This window comes from Asterias amurensis, chromosome 4 (assembly GCF_032118995.1).
Source record: "Asterias amurensis chromosome 4, ASM3211899v1".
Classification (NCBI taxonomy): domain Eukaryota; kingdom Metazoa; phylum Echinodermata; class Asteroidea; order Forcipulatida; family Asteriidae; genus Asterias; species Asterias amurensis.
In genome coordinates, this window is record NC_092651.1 from 10,094,926 (window position 1) to 10,118,604 (window position 23,679).

General features: G+C 39.2%; 1 protein-coding gene across 3 annotated transcripts in view; it reads left to right on the forward strand.

Annotated features, from left to right (window-relative positions):
* The window catches only part of LOC139936118 (adhesion G-protein coupled receptor G7-like), a 70,682-nt gene that overhangs the window by 44,787 nt on the left and 2,216 nt on the right, over positions 1 to 23,679 (forward strand). For all 3 annotated transcript variants that reach the window (XM_071930850.1, XM_071930851.1, XM_071930849.1), the window contains 13 exons: positions 25 to 303; positions 1,489 to 1,722; positions 3,870 to 3,986; positions 6,084 to 6,217; positions 7,167 to 7,316; positions 10,067 to 10,439; positions 11,075 to 11,265; positions 11,946 to 12,182; positions 13,640 to 13,761; positions 16,546 to 16,645; positions 18,275 to 18,443; positions 20,347 to 20,413; positions 23,009 to 23,279. In XM_071930850.1, coding sequence (XP_071786951.1) covers positions 25 to 303; positions 1,489 to 1,722; positions 3,870 to 3,986; positions 6,084 to 6,217; positions 7,167 to 7,316; positions 10,067 to 10,439; positions 11,075 to 11,265; positions 11,946 to 12,182; positions 13,640 to 13,761; positions 16,546 to 16,645; positions 18,275 to 18,443; positions 20,347 to 20,413; positions 23,009 to 23,279 — 2,444 coding nt within the window. The remainder of the gene's footprint in view (positions 1 to 24; positions 304 to 1,488; positions 1,723 to 3,869; positions 3,987 to 6,083; positions 6,218 to 7,166; positions 7,317 to 10,066; positions 10,440 to 11,074; positions 11,266 to 11,945; positions 12,183 to 13,639; positions 13,762 to 16,545; positions 16,646 to 18,274; positions 18,444 to 20,346; positions 20,414 to 23,008; positions 23,280 to 23,679) is intronic.

Sequence of the window (23,679 nt, forward strand, 5' to 3'; positions counted from 1 at the left end):
TGTTGATTTGAAATTTATTTCCAGGTGATAGATATGCAGGTAATTTCAACGCCTGCCCCGAAGATATCTTCATCCCTGTGACGGACGAGATTGATAGTATCACAACCTACTGGGACCCACCTTTCAACCCGAACTCGGTACAATTTACCAGCGTCATCTTTACGTGTTTGGGACCAGGCCGCAGCGTCAGTTGTCGGCAAGATGGATCTGGTGTATTCCCAGTTGGAATCACAAAGGTCATGTACACTGCTACAGAGACCGGTGGATTGGAGATATTTTGCGCTTTCACTGTAACAGTCGCAGGTGCGTTACGGATAGATGTTTGAATTTTATGTGGCGTGTTGTGGCCTAGCGGTTAAGAGAAACCCGGAGTCAAGCTCTGGTGTTTGTGATCAGCAGAGTGTGTGGTTCGAGACCCATTTTAAATGGTTAACATTGGCTACCAATACAGGCTAGAATAGATTTTAAATTTGTTTGGATCTGGCTCATCAATGTATCCATGGTATTGCCCCTGTTTATCTTCAAAGCTATAGTTCAGGAGTACAAAACAACTAGAAGTCTGTGATCTTCGAATAAATCCCTTCTGACTCCCCCAGTTATCAAAACCAAGTTGATGGTTCCCGCTCTTTCCAGTATGCAGCAGTCCAGTTATAATAATAATAATAATAATAATAATAATAATAATAATAATAATAATAATAATAATAATAATAATAATAATAATAATAATAATAATAATAATAATAATAATAGACCGTTTTTATATAGCGCTTTTCACGCCGGAGGGCGTCTCAAAGCGCTTCCGACAATATTACCCCTGGTCACCGGGCCTTAAATCATTATAAAACAGTCTTCCAGAGGTTGTTATCAGACATCAGAACAATTCAAAACCTGGATGAAAACATCTCTGTTCACTTTGTTCAATTATTGATTTCCCTTTACAGCGCTATATAAGAATGGTTATTAGTATTATTATTATTATATTTATTAGTATAATTTTTATTATTGTGACACCCGTGTCCCCGAATAAGGTCATAAGCCTTTTTGAGATATGGGGGACACAATTTGCTACAACACTATAAGGTTCTGGTAAATTTGTGCATATTGACCATAGAAATAGAACGCGTGTTGTTCAGTGAAGTGCGCAGTTTTTTAGGCGTTGGGGCATTTACACGAAAACCTATTGACACCCAACGTTCATGGTGAGCGTGGCATCAGTCACTGCGTGTGACGCGCGTATCACGTCCGCCATACTTCAAAAAGGCTTATTGTTCCTGTGGGTTGTTCAATGCACGTAAAAGAACCCCCTGTAAAAGAACTTTGTAGTAGTCCTGGTGCCATGGTTAACCGAGTAGTTGAAAGATGGTAGACTCAAGTAAGCAATGAATAGTCATGACGATGACTCTGGTCACACTTAGTCATCCATCAAGGCCTACCTATCACAAACCCAAAATTGTATTGTTTTTTAAAAATGTTTAATCTCTATAGCGACGGTGCTAAACTGCCCAAAGAATGTGACAACTTTGGCAGCCCCGGGAGACACACGGGCCAGAGTGACCTGGAATGATGAGGATCTCCACGGCGGATTGGACGGAGAATCGAGGAGTACCAACTCCAGCAATAATCCTGGAGATTTGTTCATTATCGGCACCCACCGGGTTACTTACGAATCCAACCAGTACGGCCGCGTTTTGGACTGTCATTTTTTTGTAACGGTGGAGGGTAAGTCATGCTTTATGAAACCAACTCATTTGTTATGACTTCTTATCGACACATGCCTTGCTTGAAGTTTGCCTGAAGATAAATACGTTATCACACTGGCGCGAGTTGAATATGGAAAAAATAAACGAGTCTCCCATCAATATCCAACTTGACCTTTGGCCTCTGTGGATATTTTTCCGTATTCCACTCGCGCTTGTGTGAACTTATATTGTTCTCCACATTGCTTAAAATGCTGTTAACAGGAGAGAGAGGGTTGCAATTGTCATGGTTGTGTGGTGACATGTCACAATAAAGGAGGATTTATAAAAAGTATTTTATACACTTCATCATCATCATCATCATCCGTCGTCCTTAGACGGAATAGCAGAAGCAGCTTTGATGAAGTGGTGCCAGGTTGCTTTGTCCCTCATGAGTTGTTGAGTCTCGTTTTGATTGAGATTTGTGTCTCTGGTGATGGTGTCAGAGTAGCTCATTTTCCTCCTGCCGCGATTTGGATGTCCGCCAGGGGGATTCCAGAAGACCAGATGCGATATAGGTTTATCCGCTGTTCGCAAACAGTGGCCAGCAAACTGGAGACGTCTCTGCATTATGGTCTCGGAAAGTGGTGGTAGATTACACTTCAAATCCACTTCCAAATCTAAAAAAGTTAGCTTGGGGTTGTTCAAGGTTGTGTTTTGGGGCAATTCTAGCCAGGATTTGGTAAAAGGGTGCCAAAACTGTCTGGCAATTTAAAGACAGTTGACACTATTGGTAATTGTCAAAGACAAAGTCTTCTCACTTGGTGTATCTCAACATATGCATAAAATAACAATCCTGTGAAAATTTGAGCTTAATTGGTCATCGAAGTTGAGAGAACATAATGAAAGAAAAAAAAAACCCTTGTCAAACGAAGTTGTTTGTTTTCAGATGCTTGATTTCGAGACCTCAAATTCTAAACTTTGAGGTCTCGAAATCAAATTCAAGGAAAATTACTTCTTTCTCGCGAAATTACTACTTTCTCGCGAAAACTACGCCACTTCAGAGGGAGCCGTTTCTCACAATTTTTTATAATATCAACCTTTCCCCATTACTCGTTACCAAGTAAGGTTTTATGCTAATAATTATTTAGAGTAATGACCAATAGTGTCCACTGCCTTTAAAAACTTGGCCAAACCAATTATTTTCTATTTCAATCTAATTATTGTTTGGAGCTGTACTTTATCCGAGTAAGGGAATCAATGTGTGGTGAAGAGGTTTTCAACTAGTGGTTTAATCCCAATGAGGCCTGGTTCTTGACAATTTTACCGAGATGAAGTTGAGGTAAATTATTAAAAACCAGGCCTCGGCGGGTTTAAACCACTAGTTGAAAACCGATTTATTAACACACTTTGATTCCCATTCATAAATACCTTTTTGGTAAAAAAACATCAACACTTTTTGGTCAGAAAGTAAAATAAATGCAAAAATTATAATTTGTCAATGATTTCTTTCAACACCAACACCCCTTCAGCTATGAAATGGTAAGGCCCTAGGCCCGATCGGGTACAACTCCTTATAAGGGAATGATGTGCATCGCGTGATGTGGCACAACTGTCCTGGCCGTTGCTCTCGACCAATAGGAATGAAGAAACTGTCTTATAATCACAGGTGCAAGCTCGCGTGTCACGCCCATGTTTCAACACTTTTTACTGGTCATAAACAAAAGGTTTATACACACCCACGTGATGCGCTCTCCACCAATAGGAACAGCGAAATCGCTGAGGTATTTATGAATGTTGGAATAGTGTCTAGTACAATGACTTGCCTATCACAAGTTACTGTTTCAGTTGAATTCCTCAGACATATAAAGACAGTTGCTATGTCACACAGTTCAGGGCAAGCTTTTGTATAGCAACCTCCAGATGAGCAAACCCTGGTATCATTGTGCCATACACATCCATTCAGAATTGTTTATGGATGTTCATCGTCTCAGACGTAACTAAACAAAAACTTGCCCCTAATCATCTGACATAGCAACATGTCTCTATAGTCTGAGGAGTTCAAATTTAAGCGTTAACTTGTGATCGAGAATGTCATTGTACCAGATATGCAAATCGTAACATGCAACTGGCTGCTTATTGCTTAAATACAAATTATTGTACGCAAAGTTTTTCTTTCTCGATCTTAAGGACAATGCCCAGTGGAAATCACTGCTGATGACAACTTTGTAGTTCTCAATTGGCCAGCCACTCAAGCAGGCAACTTAGCATGGTCTATTGAGATATGCCCTCTAATGACAGAAAGAGGTTAGTATATATCTATGTTCAGGACGTCTTTATGTGGAAGAGTCGTGGCCGAGCGGTTTAAGAGCACCCAGTTCAAACTCTGGTGTTTCTGATCAGCAAAAAGTGGGTTCGAATCCCCAGCCATGACACTTGTGTCCTTAAGCAAGACACTTCACCATTGCTTCGTCCTTCGGATGGGACAGTAAGCTTGGTCCCATGTGTTATGTAGCCGCGTAAAAGAACCGAGTGCACTTATCGAAAAGAGAAGGGGATCGCCCTGGTGTTCCTGGTCTGATCAGCAGCAAATTGCGCCACAGCACCTTGTAAAGCATTACATGGTGCTATCAAAGTTAGGTCTCATAATTCAAAAACGTAGTCCCACATCTTACAGGAAATACTGTATGTTACAGCGCCAGGAGCGTCACTGAGTGACGGACATGTGCGCTATATAAGAAACCACAATTATTATTATTAGTATTATTATTATTAAAAGGGAACGTAGGGCTTATACGTTTGATAATTACTCCTAAAGTTAATAGCAATAAAAACTGGTCTTTTGACCCCTTGCCGGACGTCCTGCGTGGCGACTGTGCCACACTCAACATTTTGGTGTTCAATATGTTTACTTGTAAACGCCGAGTCGCCTTAAATGTGCACTTCACTGAATAACGCACAGTGACATTGCCCACCAGTGTGGGGCGGCCAAGATTATTCTATTTGACGTCAGGTTAATTGGGTCAACTTTGTGAATTGTTGTTGTTTACTTTGAAAGATATTACACAGCGAGGTATTATTATACTCAGACACATTACAGACTAAACAATAACAAAAGTAGTTTGATTTAGGCCACAGCTTAAAAGCCGAATTTATTCACACACCAAATTGTGAAATGTTCCCCTAGGTAGATTAGTAGTAAGTTATGAGCCGGATACCAAACACAGGGCAAACCGGCTAAACAGACACACATCAACCATAACATTACGACATAAATTTTGAGGACTACCTTCATCCCCAAAACAAATATGGACACCACGTCCAACCAAACACAAATGAACTTACCGAGTCCAATGGACTATACCAAGTCCCTACTAGTGGCCAACCAAAAGTTACTCCAAAATTAAGCTGACAATAGTTATATGCTCCCGCCAAACTTTCAGCCACTCAATTGCAAGACCAATCCTAATTGGTCAACCATGTGAACCAAACCAACACAAACTTATGTAAGCCACGCTCCCATTGGTTGCTGAATACCCATCACTACCATAGGGAAAAAACCTAGATTGGAAAACAAGTCTCGCCATGACTCATGCGAGCTAACACCAACAGGGAGCAATATGCAGAGTATAAATAATGTTATCGCTTGCGCGATAAAATGAATTATTCAGTTGAAAACAACTGCACAGGACTGCCGGACCTGTCTGGTCATTAGTCTACTGCCCCGGAACGAACATGACTGGCCTCTTGTTATGTTTTAAAAATTTGAGCCCTGCATGGTCTATAATTATTGTGAATTGGTTGTTATTTTGGTTTTTACCCATACACCGATGTGTGTTAGCACTGTATACTCAGTACTTTCCTGAGTCCTGTGAAAACATAATATCAGAGCTATTGCTAGGATGGGATTCAAACCCACAACCTTTTGCATATCTAGAACAGTGTCTTGCCAAATAGACTACTGAGATTGCCTGGTACATTGTGTAGCTAGCTAGAGGCAGTTCGAGTTCTATGTTTTGATGATAAAATAGATGTTCAATTTGCATCGAGGATAAAGAATATTAAAGGAACACGTTGCCTTGGATCTGACGAGTTGGTCTATAAAAAGCAATTGTAACCTAACTTTGTGAACTAACAAGGTCGGCCATTTATGGGAGTCAAAAATTTGACTCCCATAAATGGCCGACCGTGTTAGTCGACGAGGTAACAACTTTGGTTGAATTTGGCGCTATATAAATTCCCTCTGATTGATTGATTGCTTGTAAAAAGAAAACCGTGCAATTTCGAGGCAAATTTGTGTGGATCAATGTATTTTACTTTTACAACATCTTTTTACCCATTTGCATATTATAACAAATGGTTACAAACGCTTTAGTGAATTGTTGATGTTTATTTTACTTGAAGGTGCGCTTGGACTGCCCAAGGGATTGAGGAACTGCTCCAAGAAGGGGGCCCCATTATATTTCAGATGGGAGAGCCACACCTCTGAAAGCTGCGGAGAACCAATGAATGACATTACCCTTGATGATGTCAAACAGGTATTCGGATTCTTTTCTCAGAAAATACATTAAGTTATTTGCAAATGATACAATTGGTTATTTAGAAAATAGATTTAGCTGTTACTTTACCTGACCAATTAATAATAGTAATAAAAAGTATATATAGCGCCAAAATCCGCCTGAAAAGTCCCTCAAGGCGCTTAACAGATGAAAAGAAGTAAAACAAGTGGCCAATACAAAATGGCCCTACACAAAAACCTAAGCATATTTGTTGTGCTACACAAAAACGTAAGCATATTTGTTGTGTTACACAAAAACGTAAGCATATTTGTTGTGCTACACAAAAACGTAAGCATATTTGTTGTGTTACACAAAAACGTAAGCATATTTGTTGTGCTACACAAAAACGTAAGCATATTTGTTGTGTTACACAAAAACGTAAGCATATTTGTTGTGCTCCGAAGGACGAGGCAATGGTTATGTGTCTTGCTTAAGGACACAAGTGTCACGGCTGGGGATTCGAACCCACACTCTGCTGATCAGAAACACCAGAGTTTGAATTCGGTGCTCTTAACCGGTGCTCTGAACCGCTCGGCCACGACACTCCCACTAGACTTACGCCCAAGATGTACTGCGGCATAATGTTTGTCGCAGGCACGATATGCTAAACAATCAATAGTCCTGACTACAACCTAAGTGGCACTAGACGCTCAGGCCTAATGTAGACATGCTGTAGGTTGGTACATGTACATGGCGATCAATCGACACATGTGCATGTGATACTACATGCAATTTTATGTAACTTCTTGGCAGCATGTAGGGGCCGGGCTACGATATAATCATCTATAATATATAACTTTAAAAGGGTACATGTTCCATTGACTTGAAAAGAAGGAAACAAAAACATGGTCGTACAAAATTTGATCACTTATTGGAATCGTTATAAACGGTCAACTGAAAATTTATTGACTTGTCAATTTTCCAACAGACCCAAGTTTCGGTGGGAAACGCACCAGAGGTAGCTGAGTTCCTTGCCAATGAGACATTAGTGGCGCAACAGAATGGTGATAAAGTAGATGTGGATACCATTGCCACCATATTGGGGAATATAGTCGGGGCATATTCAGGAGATCCCCAGGTAAGTTGAACAGACTAAAGGCACCGGGGCCGATTTTATGAAGAGCTGAGATTGATCAGAACTGCAAATCAATTGTAGTTTCTTGGTAAAGCGTGATATCATGTTGCAAATCTCTATGGTAATACAGTCGACACCGTTATTACGAGCTCGCATGTTGCAAGAATCCGGTTAGTCCAAGGTTTTTTGCAGGTCCCGAACTAGCCCATGCGTGTTTCAATGCATTAAAATATCGATTATACGAGCACTGTAGTAGCGAGAACACGGTTATATGAGGTTATTTGGGCGACCCATTACGAGCAAAACATTGTTTAATGCCCTTTTATAAATAGAACAATACAAAAACCAACAAAAGAAACACCTGTATGGCCTGGAAAGTCAATATTTGTGGTTGTTAATAGAGGTGCTAAGTGGTCGCTACCACTAGCAATACTAATCCCAAACCAGGAGTCATGAGTCAGCAAGTAAGGTTGTTAGTTCCAAACTTCGGACAATGGTTGCATGGTTCAAACAATGGAGAAATCTTTAAAAAAGATACTGATCCACAAGCGCATTATGCATTTTCAGAAGAAAAAACCACCCCCAACTTATAAGCAAAAATAGTTGCGTGATCAATATTTAATGCAAAAGTAAGTATTTACCTGGTATCCCACATTGGCAATGAACTATCTAATATGACACAGGTGTTTACCAATGAAAATCAAGATTCTATCTGCTAGCTTCAACTAGGTGTATTGCACATTGGATCCTTCCCACCTGCAGTGGTCTGTCCTTTTTGGACTTTAGGCAAACAAACTTGTCGTTATGGCTTAAACGAAGGAAATGTTGTCCGATCAATATTTTGAGAAGTACTTGTTACATGTATAATCAACTCAAAACTTGGTTTGTGGATTGGTCTTTGTTTGTGGATTGGTCTTTGTTTGTGGATTGGTCTTTGTTTGTGGATTGGTCTTGGGATCCCAATAAGCATTTTGCTTTTGGATCCTAAGGCCAAACTTTGAGTCATATGACTAAAACAAAAGAAATGCTGTCTGAGCAGTATCTCAAAAAGTACTCGTCATATCAAATCCGAACTTGGTTTGTGGATTTGCCTTGTTTATGGATTGGTCTTGGGATTCCCCCTCCACCCCCAGAGGTCTGACGATGTTGGACTATTGACCCCTTGCACGGGCGTCACACGCGGCGGCTGATGCCACGCTCACCATGTTGGTGGTCAATAGGCTTACGGGTAAACGCCGCGTCACCTAAAAATGTCCACTTAACTGAATAACACACGTTGACATTGACTACCGAAATGGCGCATCCCAAATTATTCTGATGATGACGTCAGGTGAAATGGGTCAATAGGCAAAAACAATGGTCATTGTGGCTAAAACAAAAGAATTGTTGTCTCAAGAAGTACTTGTCATATCAACTCCAAACTTGGTTTGTCTACTGGTCTTGGGATCCCCAAGAAGCCTATTGCTTTTGACCCTAGGCCAAATGTCAAGGTTATTACGGCTAAAACAAAAGAAATGTTGCCTTTCCAACATACATGTACTACCCCCTCTGCTTTTCCTAAACCCGCCTCACCTATTCTACCCCAACCCTATCTGACAATGATTAAATCTCCTTTCAAAAATGTAAAGCAGATCAAAGACTAGAAATCTGGGGGGGGGGGGGGTTGTGTAGTGTGTATAGAGTGTTTTCACCCATGGGGTAAATGGGTACCTTTGAGACCAAAAGATAGTTGTTGCGATTGATTTAGCCGAGTAGCACGTATTTGTTGCACAGGCTGTGTTTAAGGAATGAATTTACCACGGGTAAAAATATTGGAAGCGCTTTGAGACGCCATTGGGATGTAAAAAGTGCTATATAAAAACACGTTTATTTTATTTTATTTTCCCTGCTATTATTTCATATTAATAAATACCTTTGACGGTTTCAAGTCTCTGATTGGTCAAAACCCGGTCACGTGTGGGAGTGTTAACGGTGGTATAAAGACCGGCTTTGGAAAATAGCGAATAAGTGGCCACTAAATCAGCATACATTGTGTAAGCTTGCGCGTTGCACTGTATCGCACGCTAATTTATATCCCTGTTAGTTTCATTGCAACTTCGCGCACTTCGCATACGCGCGCAAAAAATGTATCAATTTTGAGTGCGCGCGTGTAACATGTGCGCGCGTATAAACTGACGACGCCGAGCTCGTGCGCGTTTTAATGCACAAGGAACAGCTATCGTCCAATCATGTGCCTCCTTTGACCCCAGTGAAGGCGCTGAACAAATATAAACATTATTTCAAAGAGTCACTGGTCTCAAAGATCAGTAATGTGATTAACGCACGAAAGAGATGGGAACCTTTAAAAGCTCGAATATGGGCTCTGAATCTGTCTGGAAGTGCCGCCGAGAGAAAAGTTACAAAATTTGGACAATTTTAGCCGTTTAATTCGCTAAAAAAGGTATTTATTAATGGGAATAACAGTGTTCGTACCCGGTCTTCACTGCGTGGTAATGACCTTGGTTGGTGGCTGGCGCTGTTAACGGACCTCGCCTTCGGCTCGGTCCGTTAACAGCGCCAGCCACCAACCCGGTCATTACCACGCAGTGAAGACCGGGTACGAACACTGTTGGTTGGTGGCTGGCGCTGTTAACGGACCTCGCCTTCGGCTCGGTCCGTTAACAGCGCCAGCCACCAACCCGGTCATTACCACGCAGTGAAGACCGGGTACTCGCACTGTTATTCCCTAATTATTATGATGAATTGTCTCGTAGGTCACGCAATCGGTGGTCGAAGCTGTTAACAATGTCATCCAGAATTCGGAAGACAGCCAGGAGTTATCCAATGACCCCAGCAGTTCCTCAGCGATAGTCAGGTCCGTCGAGGATCAAGTATCCCAGACTCTTCAGAATGAAGGAGATGTCAGCATAGTGCAAGACACACTACAAGTTGAGGCGATCAGCCGCAATCGGTCTGATATCCGCAATGCACTCATCATTGCATCTGTGAGGGACGAGACTAATGAAGACGATGAGAATGAGAGCGGTCTTCAGGGTTCTACAATCCGGACGTTCATTGATGCCAGTATTGAAACTGATGTCCTAGCGTCTGTACAGATACCGGCCAGTGGATTCGATAATACTCAAGGTTAGTATACTTATGTGGACTTTGCCTTACCTTGGACTTAAAGACACAGGGGTGGATTTCACAAAGAGTTAGGACTAGTCTTATCTCGAGATAGGACTATAAGAGTAACTATAGTTACTCGTCCTAACTTATAGGCTTCACAACAGGTTTCACCACACATCATCGAGTTCACTTCCCGCCTATGCCTATATTTCCCGCCTTCGTGCATCGACGCTGATCCACCGCCTAGTACTTAAGCAGCATGGACAACCAATTGAGCTAAAATTTTCACAGGTTTGTTATTTTATGCATATAATGTTGAGATACACCAAGTGAGAAGACTGGTATTTGACAATTACTAAAAGTGTCCAGTGTCGTTAAGACACTCAAGTGCCCATAAATCCACCAAACAACATTGTAGCGCAAGAAAAGAGATGTCAAAATGCGCAGAAGATAATGGTGAATTGAATTTATAATTTCTTTGAATACTATTTCAGGTTCTGATAAATCTGACCCATTGTAAGTGTTTAGATACTTTATTGCCGCAGTTTATTCTGGGAATCATAGTTGTGTTGTGCTAAGCTTCATGTTATGCTTTATGAAATTGGGCCCTGATGCTGTTAACACAAATGATGTAATTGATTGATACATTGTAGATGATGATGGTACACAACTCCAAGCTGGTTTCGTCATCTATGCAACGGATGCGTTGTTTCAGTCTGCATCTCTTCAGAATAACCAAGATGAGGAGGAATCACTGGTAGACGTCGCAGGACCCGTTCTCTCAGTGTCTCTTGACGACAATACACTGAATAACCTACAGGAACCCTTGGTCATTACGTTTAAGGTTAGCTTCAAGAGATTATTCTCAAAATAAGAAAGGAGAATGGATTCCTTCAGAATCGCATATGGGTGTTCACTGTCTCTTTAAAGCCATTGGACCCTTTCGGTAAAGAAAAAAAAATAATTCACAGACTTTAAAAAGTTTTTAAAAAGTTTTACAAATAATTTACAGGGTTAAGTGAAGGTAGTGGTGAAAAACTTCTCTTGAAATATTATTCCATGAAATGTTTTACTTTTTGAAAAAACAGTAAAACAAGATCAATTCTCGTTATCGAGAATTACAGATTTATTTTACATGTTTTACGTTATAACACATGTTATGACACAGCAAAACGTGCGGATACAAGGGTGGGTTTTCCCGTTATGTTCTCCCGACTCCGAGGACCGATTGACCCTAAACTTTTAACAGAATGTTATTTGATATAGAAGTTGTGATACACGAAGTGTGGGCCTTGGACAATACTGTTTACCGAAAGGGACCAATGGCTTTAACGTAACAAAGCAAAAGCTTGCCCAACCATCTTGATAGTCTAAGGAGTTCAAATTTAAGCTGTAACTTCTAATCAAGCACGTCATTGTATCAGACAATACTCAAATCTCACACGCAAATGGTATTACAGAGCTCCTTGCCACATGACACAGTAATTCAAATAAATGTCAGTGTGAATCAATTCACTACCACAGGCACCTGAAAATGCAACCAATGCAACTTTAAATTCGACAAAATGTGTGTCGTGGGATTTCACACTTGAAGATGGTGTTGGTGATTGGTCAAGTGTAGGATGCGACTATACTGGAGCTGAAGACGGCAGCTTGGTTTGCAAGTGCAACCCCGTAACCCAAATTACTGAAATGGTGCGTCCGGACACTGTGGCACGCAAGAGCAAGCGCGTCCGTGCAACCAACTTTGCTGTTCTTTTGGTAGGTTGTCATTTTAATTTTAATTTTAAGACTAATAAAGTAAGGGACAACTTTGGTAATCAAGCTTAAACTTTGCATGTATCCAAGTTGGAATTGTTACATCGAAGAAATTAGTTCACACCACGATGGCTTCATCAAGCGTCACACGACGTCACCTTAAAGGTGCAGGTTCATGATCTGTATACTGAGTAATAAATGATTTGTCAAGGTGAAATGAAGCTTACATGTATTCAAACTGCGATGTCAATATAAACCACAAGGGAAACTGACTGGGTAAATTTTGAAATGATTTCTGGGGTTGAACAAAGAATTGACTAGATCGGGATTCGAACCAACGACCTCCGGGTGTGATCCCTGGCTATACACGGCAGTTAACGGTTGTATGGCTTCTGACTGGCACCCCCGAAAAAAGATATTGACAAAATAGGGACACCGCCAATATAGGGCTAGATAGCTCAGTTGGTAGAGCGCCGACACGTTAATCCAGAGGTCGTTGGTTCGAATCTCACTCTAGTCAATTCTTTGTTCAACCCTAGAAATCAAACTGGGATGTGTTACAACAAAAAATTGAACAAAAACTTAAGTCATAGTTATTTCTATTTCTGGTAATAGAAACCAAGAATACCCTCATGAGTGAACTTATAATCACCGTAGGTTGTAAATCACAGTTCATGCTTCCTGCAAATGTGAATGCAATACGAACTTTGAAGTCACAAAATTGCACAAATAATTTACATCAGTTGACTTGTGCTCAACTCATGCGAAACATTTGCTGCGAAAACAGCCATGTGACGTTGAAATTTGCCACGCATTTGCATTCGCAGGAAGTATGACCCAGGCTTTAAGCCTGGAGAAACCTGTAAATAAGGGTGCTAGCAATGAACCAGAAACACCAGGGTTAACCCCTACTGGAATGTTCTGGGTTCTTTGATGTGTGCATGGGGCCTACAGCTTAATGTCCTATCCCGAAGGCAAAGCAAAGCCAGGGCCTGGACTCGAACCCACACTCTGCTGATAGGAAACACCAGAGCTTAAGTTTGGTGCTCTTAGCCACTTGGCCATGAAACACCAGAGGGTTACAGTCAAATAGAGTTTTGTGATGCACTCATTTTCATTCAGAAAGAAGTAATTTTCCACTAAAATATTTGAATTTGATTTTTAGATCTCGGAGTTAGATTTTGAGGTCCCGAAATCAAGCATCTGAAAGCACACAACTTCGTGTGATAAAGGTGTTTTTTCTTCCATTATTATCTCGCAACTTTCGACTACCAGTTTTCACAGCTTTGTTATTATGTGCATATGTTGAGATACACCAAGTGTGAAGACTGGTCTTTGACAATTACCAAAGGTTTCCAATGTCTTCAATCGACATTCACGTAGAGAATTCAAAACCATTATGATTGTAGTGAACATTCTTGAGTAATTTGTTTGTAATTCTATTTTTTTTCGCATAACAGGACTTCAGTGGACAGAAACTGCCTCCCGCTGCAGAACGGGCTCTGCAGTTGATCAGTCAGATTGGATGTGCCTTGTCAATAGCAGCTCTGACTATCACGCTGGCTGCATATCTCTGTATCAGGTACCAATATTTCATCTTCTATTTCCTTTCTAATAATAAAAATAATAAATAATAATAATAGATTTTTTGTAATGCGCCAAATCAATCTTAAAGGCAGAGGACACTATTGCTAATTGTCAAAGACTAGCCTTCACAGTTGGTGTATCTCAACATATGCATAAAATAACAAACCTGTGAAAATTTGAGCTCACTCGGTCATCGAACTTGCGAGAAAACAATGAAAGAAAAAACCCACCCTTGTCGCACGAAGTTGTGTGCGTTCAGACGGTTGATTTTGAGACCTCAAGTTCTAAATCTGAGGTCTCGAAATCAAATTCGTGGAAAATTACGTCTTTCTCGAAAACTATGGCACTTCAGAGGGAGCCGTTTCTCACAATGTTTTATACCATCAACCTCTCCCCATTACTCGTAACCAATAAAGGACGGAAAGCCGCAGGTCCCATATGTTGTGTAATGCACCTAAAGTAACCCAGTGCACTTATTTTAAAACGAAGGGGCTCATCCCGGTGTTCCTGGTTTGATTGGCAGCATATTGTGCCACAGCACCTTGTAAACCACTACATGGTGCTGTAAAGGAATTGGTTTCATACTTCAATACTTAGCTCCACATACTTTGCAGGAAAAAATACTGGACGCTTTGAACAGCCCATAGGGGTGTGATAAAGCGCTTTATCTTAAAGTATGCGCTAATCCTCCAATCAGATATGCAGAATAGAGTGGTGATAAAAACCTATATTGCACGGCTAATATCACTACCTGCGTCTTGTGTGTTCTATGTCACATGCCAAGTTTGCTTGAAGATAAATACGTTATCACACGCGCGCTCTCGTGGAAATACGGAAAATATAGTGCGTCTGCCTCGTTGGATATGGGACGCAGAAGCGCTATATTTTTCCATATTCCACTCGCGCTTGTGTGATAAATTATAATATAAGAACCAAGTATTATTTGAAGATAAACACACTGCCATACACACCCCGGGGAACCCCTTCTCTTTGCGAACTAACACGGTCGGCCATTTATGAAATTTAACTCCCATAAGTGGCCGACCAAAAGGAAAACTGTGCAATTTCGAGGCATGTTTGTGTGGATCATTGTATTCTACTTTTACAACATCTTTCTACCTATAAGCATTTTATAACGAACGGTTACAAACGCTTTTCAAAGACCAACTCGACCGATCCAAGGCAACGTGTTCCTTTAAGTTGCTTGCCACTTGAAGCTTTGTGCATACGCTGTTGTGTTGTTGTAATTAGTCATAAGAGTTCAGTTGTGAGTAAGAGTTAGTTCTAGTTTGGAGCAATGAAGTTGACATTAAATGTTTGAAACGTACATCAATAACCTGTGCCAGTCATTCAGGGATAGGACATAACACTTATCATGCTTTGAAAAGAACTCTTCAAGGTAAATAATAGAGTTTGTAAATATCCTTGTTGTGTGAGAATGTGTGGTTCACGATTGAGTGGTCAAAGAATGACGGCTCAAGCGGGTTGTTTATGTCCAAAGAACTTGGGGCAGAACATTTAAGGTAAATTAGAGAGTGTTCTTATTGAAAACTAAAATATGTTGCCTTGTGTTCATCATCACTGTAGAGTGTCATGGCCGAGTGGTTTAGAGCATCAAATTCAAGTTCTGGTGCTGATTCACCTGAGTGTGGGTTCGAGTTCCGGTCGTTACACTTGTGTCCTTGAGCAAGATACTTTACTATAATTGCTTCTCTTCACCCAGGGGTATAAATGGGTACCTGCGAGGGTAGAGGTTGATCTTTGTGTATGCAAAGCCACAAGCGCCTTACAGGCAGCTCAGGGCTGTATACTGCCCAGGGAGCTGAGAAACATTACAGGAATGTTATTGGCCGTATGACCAGGGCACTAATGTAAAGCGCAATGATACGGTTATTGTGAAAGGCGCTATATAAGAATTTGTTTTTATTATTATTATCAATCGTGTACTTATTAATGTTGTTCCAATGTTTTTAATGTGCTTTTTTTATTAGAGAGTGTTCAAATTTAAACTTATGTTTTGTCTTCTGTTCATCACCAATCGTATACTTATTATTACTTTACCATTGATTTTTAACGTGCTTTTTATTATCTTTCATTGTTTTTAATTGATTATCAGTATCTGTAATAGTAATGTAAAGTGCATTGAGATTATTTGTTGATATAATGCACTATATAAGATTTAAATATTATTATTATTATTATTATTATTATTATTATTATTATTATTATTATTATTATTATTATTATTATTATTATTATTATTATTATTATTATTATTATTATTATTATTATTATTATTATTATTATTATTATTATTATTATTTCATTTTATCACAGCATGCAAAAGAAAGATCTCATTTTCCTTTGTGCCGGTAACTCCTCGAGTCGGGCTACGTCCCATAGCCCTAGATCTCAAGGGTCTTTCTCAGGATCCTCGCTGTTCCCAAAAGCGCTGCCTTCTGTAACAGATCTACCCTCACATTTGTCCCTATTTCATCTAGATGTTTCCCCAGTGCTTTGGGAATGGTGCCAAGTGCTCCAACCACCACGGGGACTATTTTTACCTTTACCTGCCAAATCTTACGAAGTTCCCTGGCCAGGTCCTGGTACTTCTCGATCTTTTCCATCTCCTTCGAAGCTACCCTTATATCACCTGGCACAGCTATGTCAATGAGATGACACATCTTCTTCGTCTTATCTAATAGCACAACATCCGGACGCCTATGCTATTATTGTTATTATTACTTATAGTCTTCAATTGATTATTTGGTTTTCACAGGCAACTAAGAACAGGCAAATCTCGAAAGATCTTCATCCATTTCTGCGTCTCGTTGCTGTTGTTGTACATTGTCTTCCTGGCTGGTGTTGAGAACGCTGTGGTAAGTTTCCAGATTCATTTGGTTTCTGTCTTATCAGTGCGAATGTACTTCTTTACAAGAGGGAAAAGGTGTGTTAAAGACACTAGACACTACTGGTGTTTGTCAAAAACCAGTATTTTCACTTGGTGTATCCAGACATGTGCATAACATTTTGAGCTCAATTGGTCATCATAGTTTGTGTACAGATTTTTGGCCCCAAACATTAAAAAAATAGATTTTTTGAGCGAATTGTACTATTTCAAAGAGTATCACCTGCTGTGACAAAAACAAGTTAAACTTTTACTTGAAATGGTCAGGAACCATGACAAAAATTAAAAATGTTCTTATAAAACACATAAGAATTGGTCACGTGATATATTGTCGGGATCCCGACAAAAACTAATTGGAGCACTTTATTTCACTGCTACTAATAATTGGCAGACTTTTTCGAGCAATGGCTCAAATGAAGGCTTGTAATTTTCCTGACCCCCCATCAAAATACCTATTGAATTTTAAATCAAAATTTTTGGGTCCAATCTGCCAAAAATCTTACATAGTATCTTTCAGCTGCCTTATAAAAGGCTTTTAGATGCTTAATAAAAGGCCTCAGCTGAAGTCTTTTATTATTGAGTGAGAAGTTACCACTTTTTCAAAAATTTTCAGGGAGCCGGTTCTGACAACGTTTTATACTATCAACAGCTCTCCCATGCTTGTTATTTTGAGTAATTACCAGTAGTGTCCATATGCATAAAATGACAAACCTGTGAAAATTTCAACTCAATTGGTTGTCAAAGTTGCGAGAGAATAATGGAAGAAAAAACACCCTTGTCGCACAAGTTTGGTGCTTTCTGATGCCTTGAATTCGAGACCTCAGCTGAGGCCTCCAATTCATTTTAGATATTTTAGTGAGAAATTTGAGAGGGAACCATTTCTCACAATTTTTTCTACTATCAACAGCTCTCCATTGCTTATTACCTAGTAATTGTTTTTTATAACAATTATTTTGTGTAATTACCAATAGTATTGGAACAATTTGGGGATACTCTCTGCCGCATTGCAGGCATTATATACTTAAGGTATAAGGTGCAATTTCAAAGTTAATAAAATGAAAAAGATTGTTTTAAAAAACAAATTGTAACAAGGGCATCAAGAGTAGTCAAGAGTCAAGAACCACCCCCTTTGAAGGCAGTGGACACTAGTGGTAATTGTCAAAGACTCGCCTTCACAGATGGTGTATCTCAACATATGCATAAAATAACTAACCTGTGGAAATTTGAGCTCAATCCGTCATCGAAGTTGCGAGATAATAATGAAAGAAGAAAAAACCTTGTCACACGAAGTTGTGTGCATTTAGATGGTTGATTTCGAGACCTCAAGTTCTTAATCTGAGGTCTTTAAATCAAATTCGTGGAAAATTGCTTCTTTCTCAAACTATGGCACTTAAGAGGGAGCCTTTTCTCACAATGTTTTTTACTATCATTCTCTCCCCATTACTCGTCACCAAGAAAGGGTTTTATGCTAATAATTATTTTGAGTAATTACCAATAGTGTCTACTGCCTTTAAAGGCACTGTTAATGTACTCAAAATAATTGTTTTTATTGGCAATATTTTTAAGAGTGATTGCCAGATTATACCATCTCCTTTACTAGAGCTCAAAAGTTGCCTGTGTGGTGGTGTCTGCCTTACTTCACTATCTGCTGCTGAGTACAATGATGTGGATGGCAGTCGAGGCCAGAAACATGTATGACAGCACGGTCAACGCTATGAACCCTAAGGACGTCCACCACTATATGCTCAAGGCGTGTCTCTTTGCTTGGGGTGAGTAGTTCACAGCTCGGGCTAAGGCTGTGCCTGAAACGGCAACCTCGGGTACAGCTACAGCGAGACCAGAGCCCAATTTCATGGCGCTGCTTACAATAAGCAAAGAATCAGTGCTTATGGAAAACAGAGAAGTTTGGCTGTGCACAAATGCATTTTGAGTGGACAATTTGGACACCCAGTTTTTTAATTTTCCAGCAAATTTGGACACCCCTTTACCAAACCCTTATCAAACCTGGCTTCAGCTCCTCAGTTATATTTTTATATTTTCTTCTTGTAGCCCCTTACCAAGTATGGCTTGTTTTGGGGCAAACTTGCATAACAGTTTTTGTTCATTTCAATATTTGAGTGTCTTCAGAAAGTACCTGAAGCAAAAATTGTACTTATTTTTGTATTCTTTGATATGCTCATTTTTATTGTGATATTTTCTTTCGGTGGCGATTCTGAAATCGTCATCATGAGACATGTCTGTGCCTCTGAATGTCAACAATATTATTGCTGATGTATATCAACAATGTATTCTTTTGTGTGTGTGTATAATATTGCTATTTTTTTTCTCTCTCTGGTGCATTTGAGCAAATTGTTTCTGCTGATATTTCTTGATAATCGATGCCTTTGTGTGTATATTGCAACTGTTTTTTTTTCTCTGTGTATTTGAACGTAATAATTTTGCTGATGTTTCTTGATGATGTATTCTTTTGTGTGTATAATATTGCAATTGTTTTTTTCTCTGTGTATTTGAGCAGTGTGTGATGTTTCTTGACAATTTATGCCTTAATATTGCAATTGGTTTTTTTTCTCTGGGTTTTTGAACTTAATGCTTTTTCTGATGTATCTCCATAATATATTCTCTTGTGTGTATAATATTGCAATTGTTTTTTTTCTCTCTATATATTCAAACAGTGCTCTGCTTTGTCGAGAGAGTGAAATTACATGTACTATTGCCATTATTATTATCAGACCAACTTGTGGTCTAGTGGTCAGACGTCTGCTATAGAATAGCAGAGGTCTTGGTTCTTGCTGATGTATTTTCATAATGCATTCTATTATGTGTATGATATTTGCATTTTTTGTTCTCTCAGTGTATTTGAACTTAATGTTTTTGCTGATGTATTTCCATAATGCGTTCTTTTATGTGTATAACATTGCAATTTTGTTTTCTTTCTGTGATTTTGAACATAACATTTTTCAATCCCACTTGATTAATATTCCAGCATGTTGATCTCCTCCCCCCCCCCCATCTCCCAAATAACATTCTGTAGTTCTGCAATTGTCTACTCTCCTTTTTTAAACAATTTCTGTTGTTCTAGTGTATCTCTATTTCTTCTTATTATCGATTATCTCTACTTTTAAACTTTTTGGTAAAATGGTGTTATTTTCTTATCTAGCTTGCTCAGATATTTTGATTTATTTTGTTTTTGCTTAATTAGGCCTATAATATTGTAATCATGTCATGTTAGAATTGCCCTGTGATGTTCCGACCCCCCCCCCCCCAATTGTTTTGTTTTGCGCTGATGCAAAAAAAAAACTTGTATTAGTCCAGTGACTTTTTTGTATTACGCTCAAAAAGTGATAGGCCCATTGCATATTATTTCATAAGTTAAAACAGCGCCCTCCACTGACTTAAATGAAGCCCTGTCATTGGCCAAGAGGTATGCTAGGCGTGTGCCTGCTTGCATAATTCAATAATTTGACCTCCATAGTTTGTTAAAGTTAAAGCCAAGTGTGAAATGAATAATGTTAACCAGATAGTCATTATATCAATTTAAGTTTTCTTTAGTGAGGCCTACGGTTATCGTCTTGAATTTGAATCAGTAAAGTTATCTTTACACTCGACTTAAGTAAAATACAGCACGTTTTCCACCTAAAACATCCTAATACTCTTGTGACTATTTCTTACCAGGGTCTCCTTTGGTGGTGGTGGGGATCACCGTAGGCGTTAAGACTGATGACTACTGGAATGAGTACTAGTAAGTACATGTACATAGGTCCTCTCTTCAAGTAAAGGTATCAAAGAGTACTACGTTCAAAGAGTACTACGTAGTAAGTAGGTCCTCTTGTTAAGTAAAGTTATCACAGAGTACTAGTAAGTAGGTCCTCTTGTTAAGTAGAGGTATCAAAGAGTACTAGTAAGTAGGTCCTCTTGTTAAGTAGAGGTATCAAAGAGTACTAGTAAGTAGGTCCTCTTGTTAAGTAGAGGTATCAAAGAGTACTAGTAAGTAGGTCCTCTTGTTAAGTAAAGTTATCACAGAGTACTAGTAAGTAGGTCCTCTTGTTAAGTAGAGGTATCAAAGAGTACTAGTAAGTAGGTCCTCTTGTTAAGTAGAGGTATCAAAGAGTACTAGTAAGTAGGTCCTCTTGTTAAGTAGAAGTATCAAAGAGTACTAGTAAGTAGGTCCTCTTGTTAAGTAGAGGTATCAAAGAGTACTAGTAAGTAGGTCCTCTTGTTAAGTAGAGGTATCAAAGAGTACTAGTAAGTAGGTCCTCTTGTTAAGTAGAGGTATCAAAGAGTACTAGTAAGTAGGTCCTCTTGTTAAGTAGAAGTATCAAAGAGTACTAGTAAGTAGGTCCTCTTGTTAAGTAGAGGTATCAAAGAGTACTAGTAAGTAGGTCCTCTTGTTAAGTAGAGGTATCAAAGAGTACTAGTAAGTAGGTCCTCTTGTTAAGTAAAGTTATCACAGAGTACTAGTAAGTAGGTCCTCTTGTTAAGTAGAGGTATCAAAGAGTACTAGTAAGTAGGTCCTCTTGTTAAGTAGAGGTATCAAAGAGTACTAGTAAGTAGGTCCTCTTGTTAAGTAGAGGTATCAAAGAGTACTAGTAAGTAGGTCCTCTTGTTAAGTAAAGTTATCACAGAGTACTAGTAAGTAGGTCCTCTTGTTAAGTAGAGGTATCAAAGAGTACTAGTAAGTAGGTCCTCTTGTTAAGTAAAGTTATCACAGAGTACTAGTAAGTAGGTCCTCTTGTTAAGTAGAGGTATCAAAGAGTACTAGTAAGTAGGTCCTCTTGTTAAGTAGAGGTATCAAAGAGTACTAGTAAGTAGGTCCTCTTGTTAAGTAGAGGTATCAAAGAGTACTAGTAAGTAGGTCCTCTTGTTAAGTAGAGGTATCAAAGAGTACTAGTAAGTAGGTCCTCTTGTTAAGTAAAGTTATCACAGAGTACTAGTAAGTAGGTCCTCTTGTTAAGTAGAGGTATCAAAGAGTACTAGTAAGTAGGTCCTCTTGTGAAGTAGAGGTATCAAAGAGTACTAGTAAGTAGGTCCTCTTGTTAAGTAGAGGTATCAAAGAGTACTAGTAAGTAGGTCCTCTTGTTAAGTAGAGGTATCAAAGAGTACTAGTAAGTAGGTCCTCTTGTGAAGTAGAGGTATCAAAGAGTACTAGTAAGTAGGTCCTCTTGTTAAGTAGAGGTATCAAAGAGTACTAGTAAGTAGGTCCTCTTGTTAAGTAGAGGTATCAAAGAGTACTAGTAAGTAGGTCCTCTTGTTAAGTAGAAGTATCAAAGAGTACTAGTAAGTAGGTCCTCTTGTGAAGTAGAGGTATCAAAGAGTACTAGTAAGTAGGTCCTCTTGTTAAGTAGAGGTATCAAAGAGTACTAGTAAGTAGGTCCTCTTGTTAAGTAGAGGTATCAAAGAGTACTAGTAAGTAGGTCCTCTTGTGAAGTAGAGGTATCAAAGAGTACTAGTAAGTAGGTCCTCTTGTTAAGTAGAGGTATCAAAGAGTACTAGTAAGTAGGTCCTCTTGTTAAGTAGAGGTATCAAAGAGTACTAGTAAGTAGGTCCTCTTGTTAAGTAAAGGTATCAAAGAGTACTAGTAAGTAGGTCCTCTTGTTAAGTAGAGGTATCAAAGAGTACTAGTAAGTAGGTCCTCTTGTTAAGTAGAGGTATCAAAGAGTACTAGTAAGTAGGTCCTCTTGTTAAGTAGAGGTATCAAAGAGTACTAGTAAGTAGGTCCTCTTGTTAAGTAGAGGTATCAAAGAGTACTAGTAAGTAGGTCCTCTTGTTAAGTAGAGGTATCAAAGAGTCTTAGTAAGTAGGTCCTCTTGTTAAGTAGAGGTATCAAAGAGTACTAGTAAGTAGGTCCTCTTGTTAAGTAGAGGTATCAAAGAGTACTAGTAAGTAGGTCCTCTTGTTAAGTAAAGGTATCAAAGAGTACTAGTAAGTAGGTCCTCTTGTTAAGTAGAGGTATCAAAGAGTACTAGTAAGTAGGTCCTCTTGTTAAGTAGAGGTATCAAAGAGTACTAGTAAGTAGGTCCTCTTGTTAAGTAGAGGTATCAAAGAGTACTAGTAAGTAGGTCCTCTTGTTAAGTAGAGGTATCAAAGAGTCTTAGTAAGTAGGTCCTCTTGTTAAGTAGAGGTATCAAAGAGTACTAGTAAGTAGGTCCTCTTGTTAAGTAGAGGTATCAAAGAGTACTAGTAAGTAGGTCCTCTTGTTAAGTAGAGGTATCAAAGAGTACTAGAAAGTAAGTCTGACCTTAATTGTCTAGTGCCTTTAAACTCTAATCCATGACAATTTAAGACTTACAATATTGAATTGGATTCAAAGTTGTATTATTACTTTCTTTCTTTTTAGTTGTAGCGTAGCTGCAACTTTGACGATGTTTCTCGGTCTGCTGGTTCCAATCGGCCTGGTCCTCCTCCACAACATCATCACCTTTGTCTTGGTCATGCGGAGCCTCTTAAAGGTCCAGGAGGAGTCCACCTCGGAGCAGATCTCCAAACGCCTCCAGAACGCCATTGGTATCTCGGTCCTGATGGGCCTGACCTGGGTCTTCGCATTCCTCGCCATTGATGTCGCAACCTTTACCTTTCAGTTGCTCTTCTGCATTGCCAATTCTTTGCAGGTAACTGATGTAATTTATGGTGTAAATTATTCTAACATTCAGTATAGTTCATGTTTATAAAATAATAAAAAATAAAAGATTACAAGTTGTGTGCTTGTTCAGAATTAAGAAGCGAAAATTGGAATTCAGTTTGTAAAACAGAATAAACACTTTAATTTTTAATTTTTTTTTACCCATATACACCTTTTTAAACTCGCATTCCTGAGCTCTGTCAAAAAAAAAAAATCACAGGCATATTATTTGGGTGGGTTTCGAACCAACAACCTTTGCAGTTTTAGAGCTGTGTCTAACCAACAAGACCACCGAGATTGCCCGGTGGCCTATTGATGCAGTTAGAGTCGTATGTTTTGGCAGCGGGTACCGCAACGATGTAATAGATGTTTAATTTGCATCAGGTAAA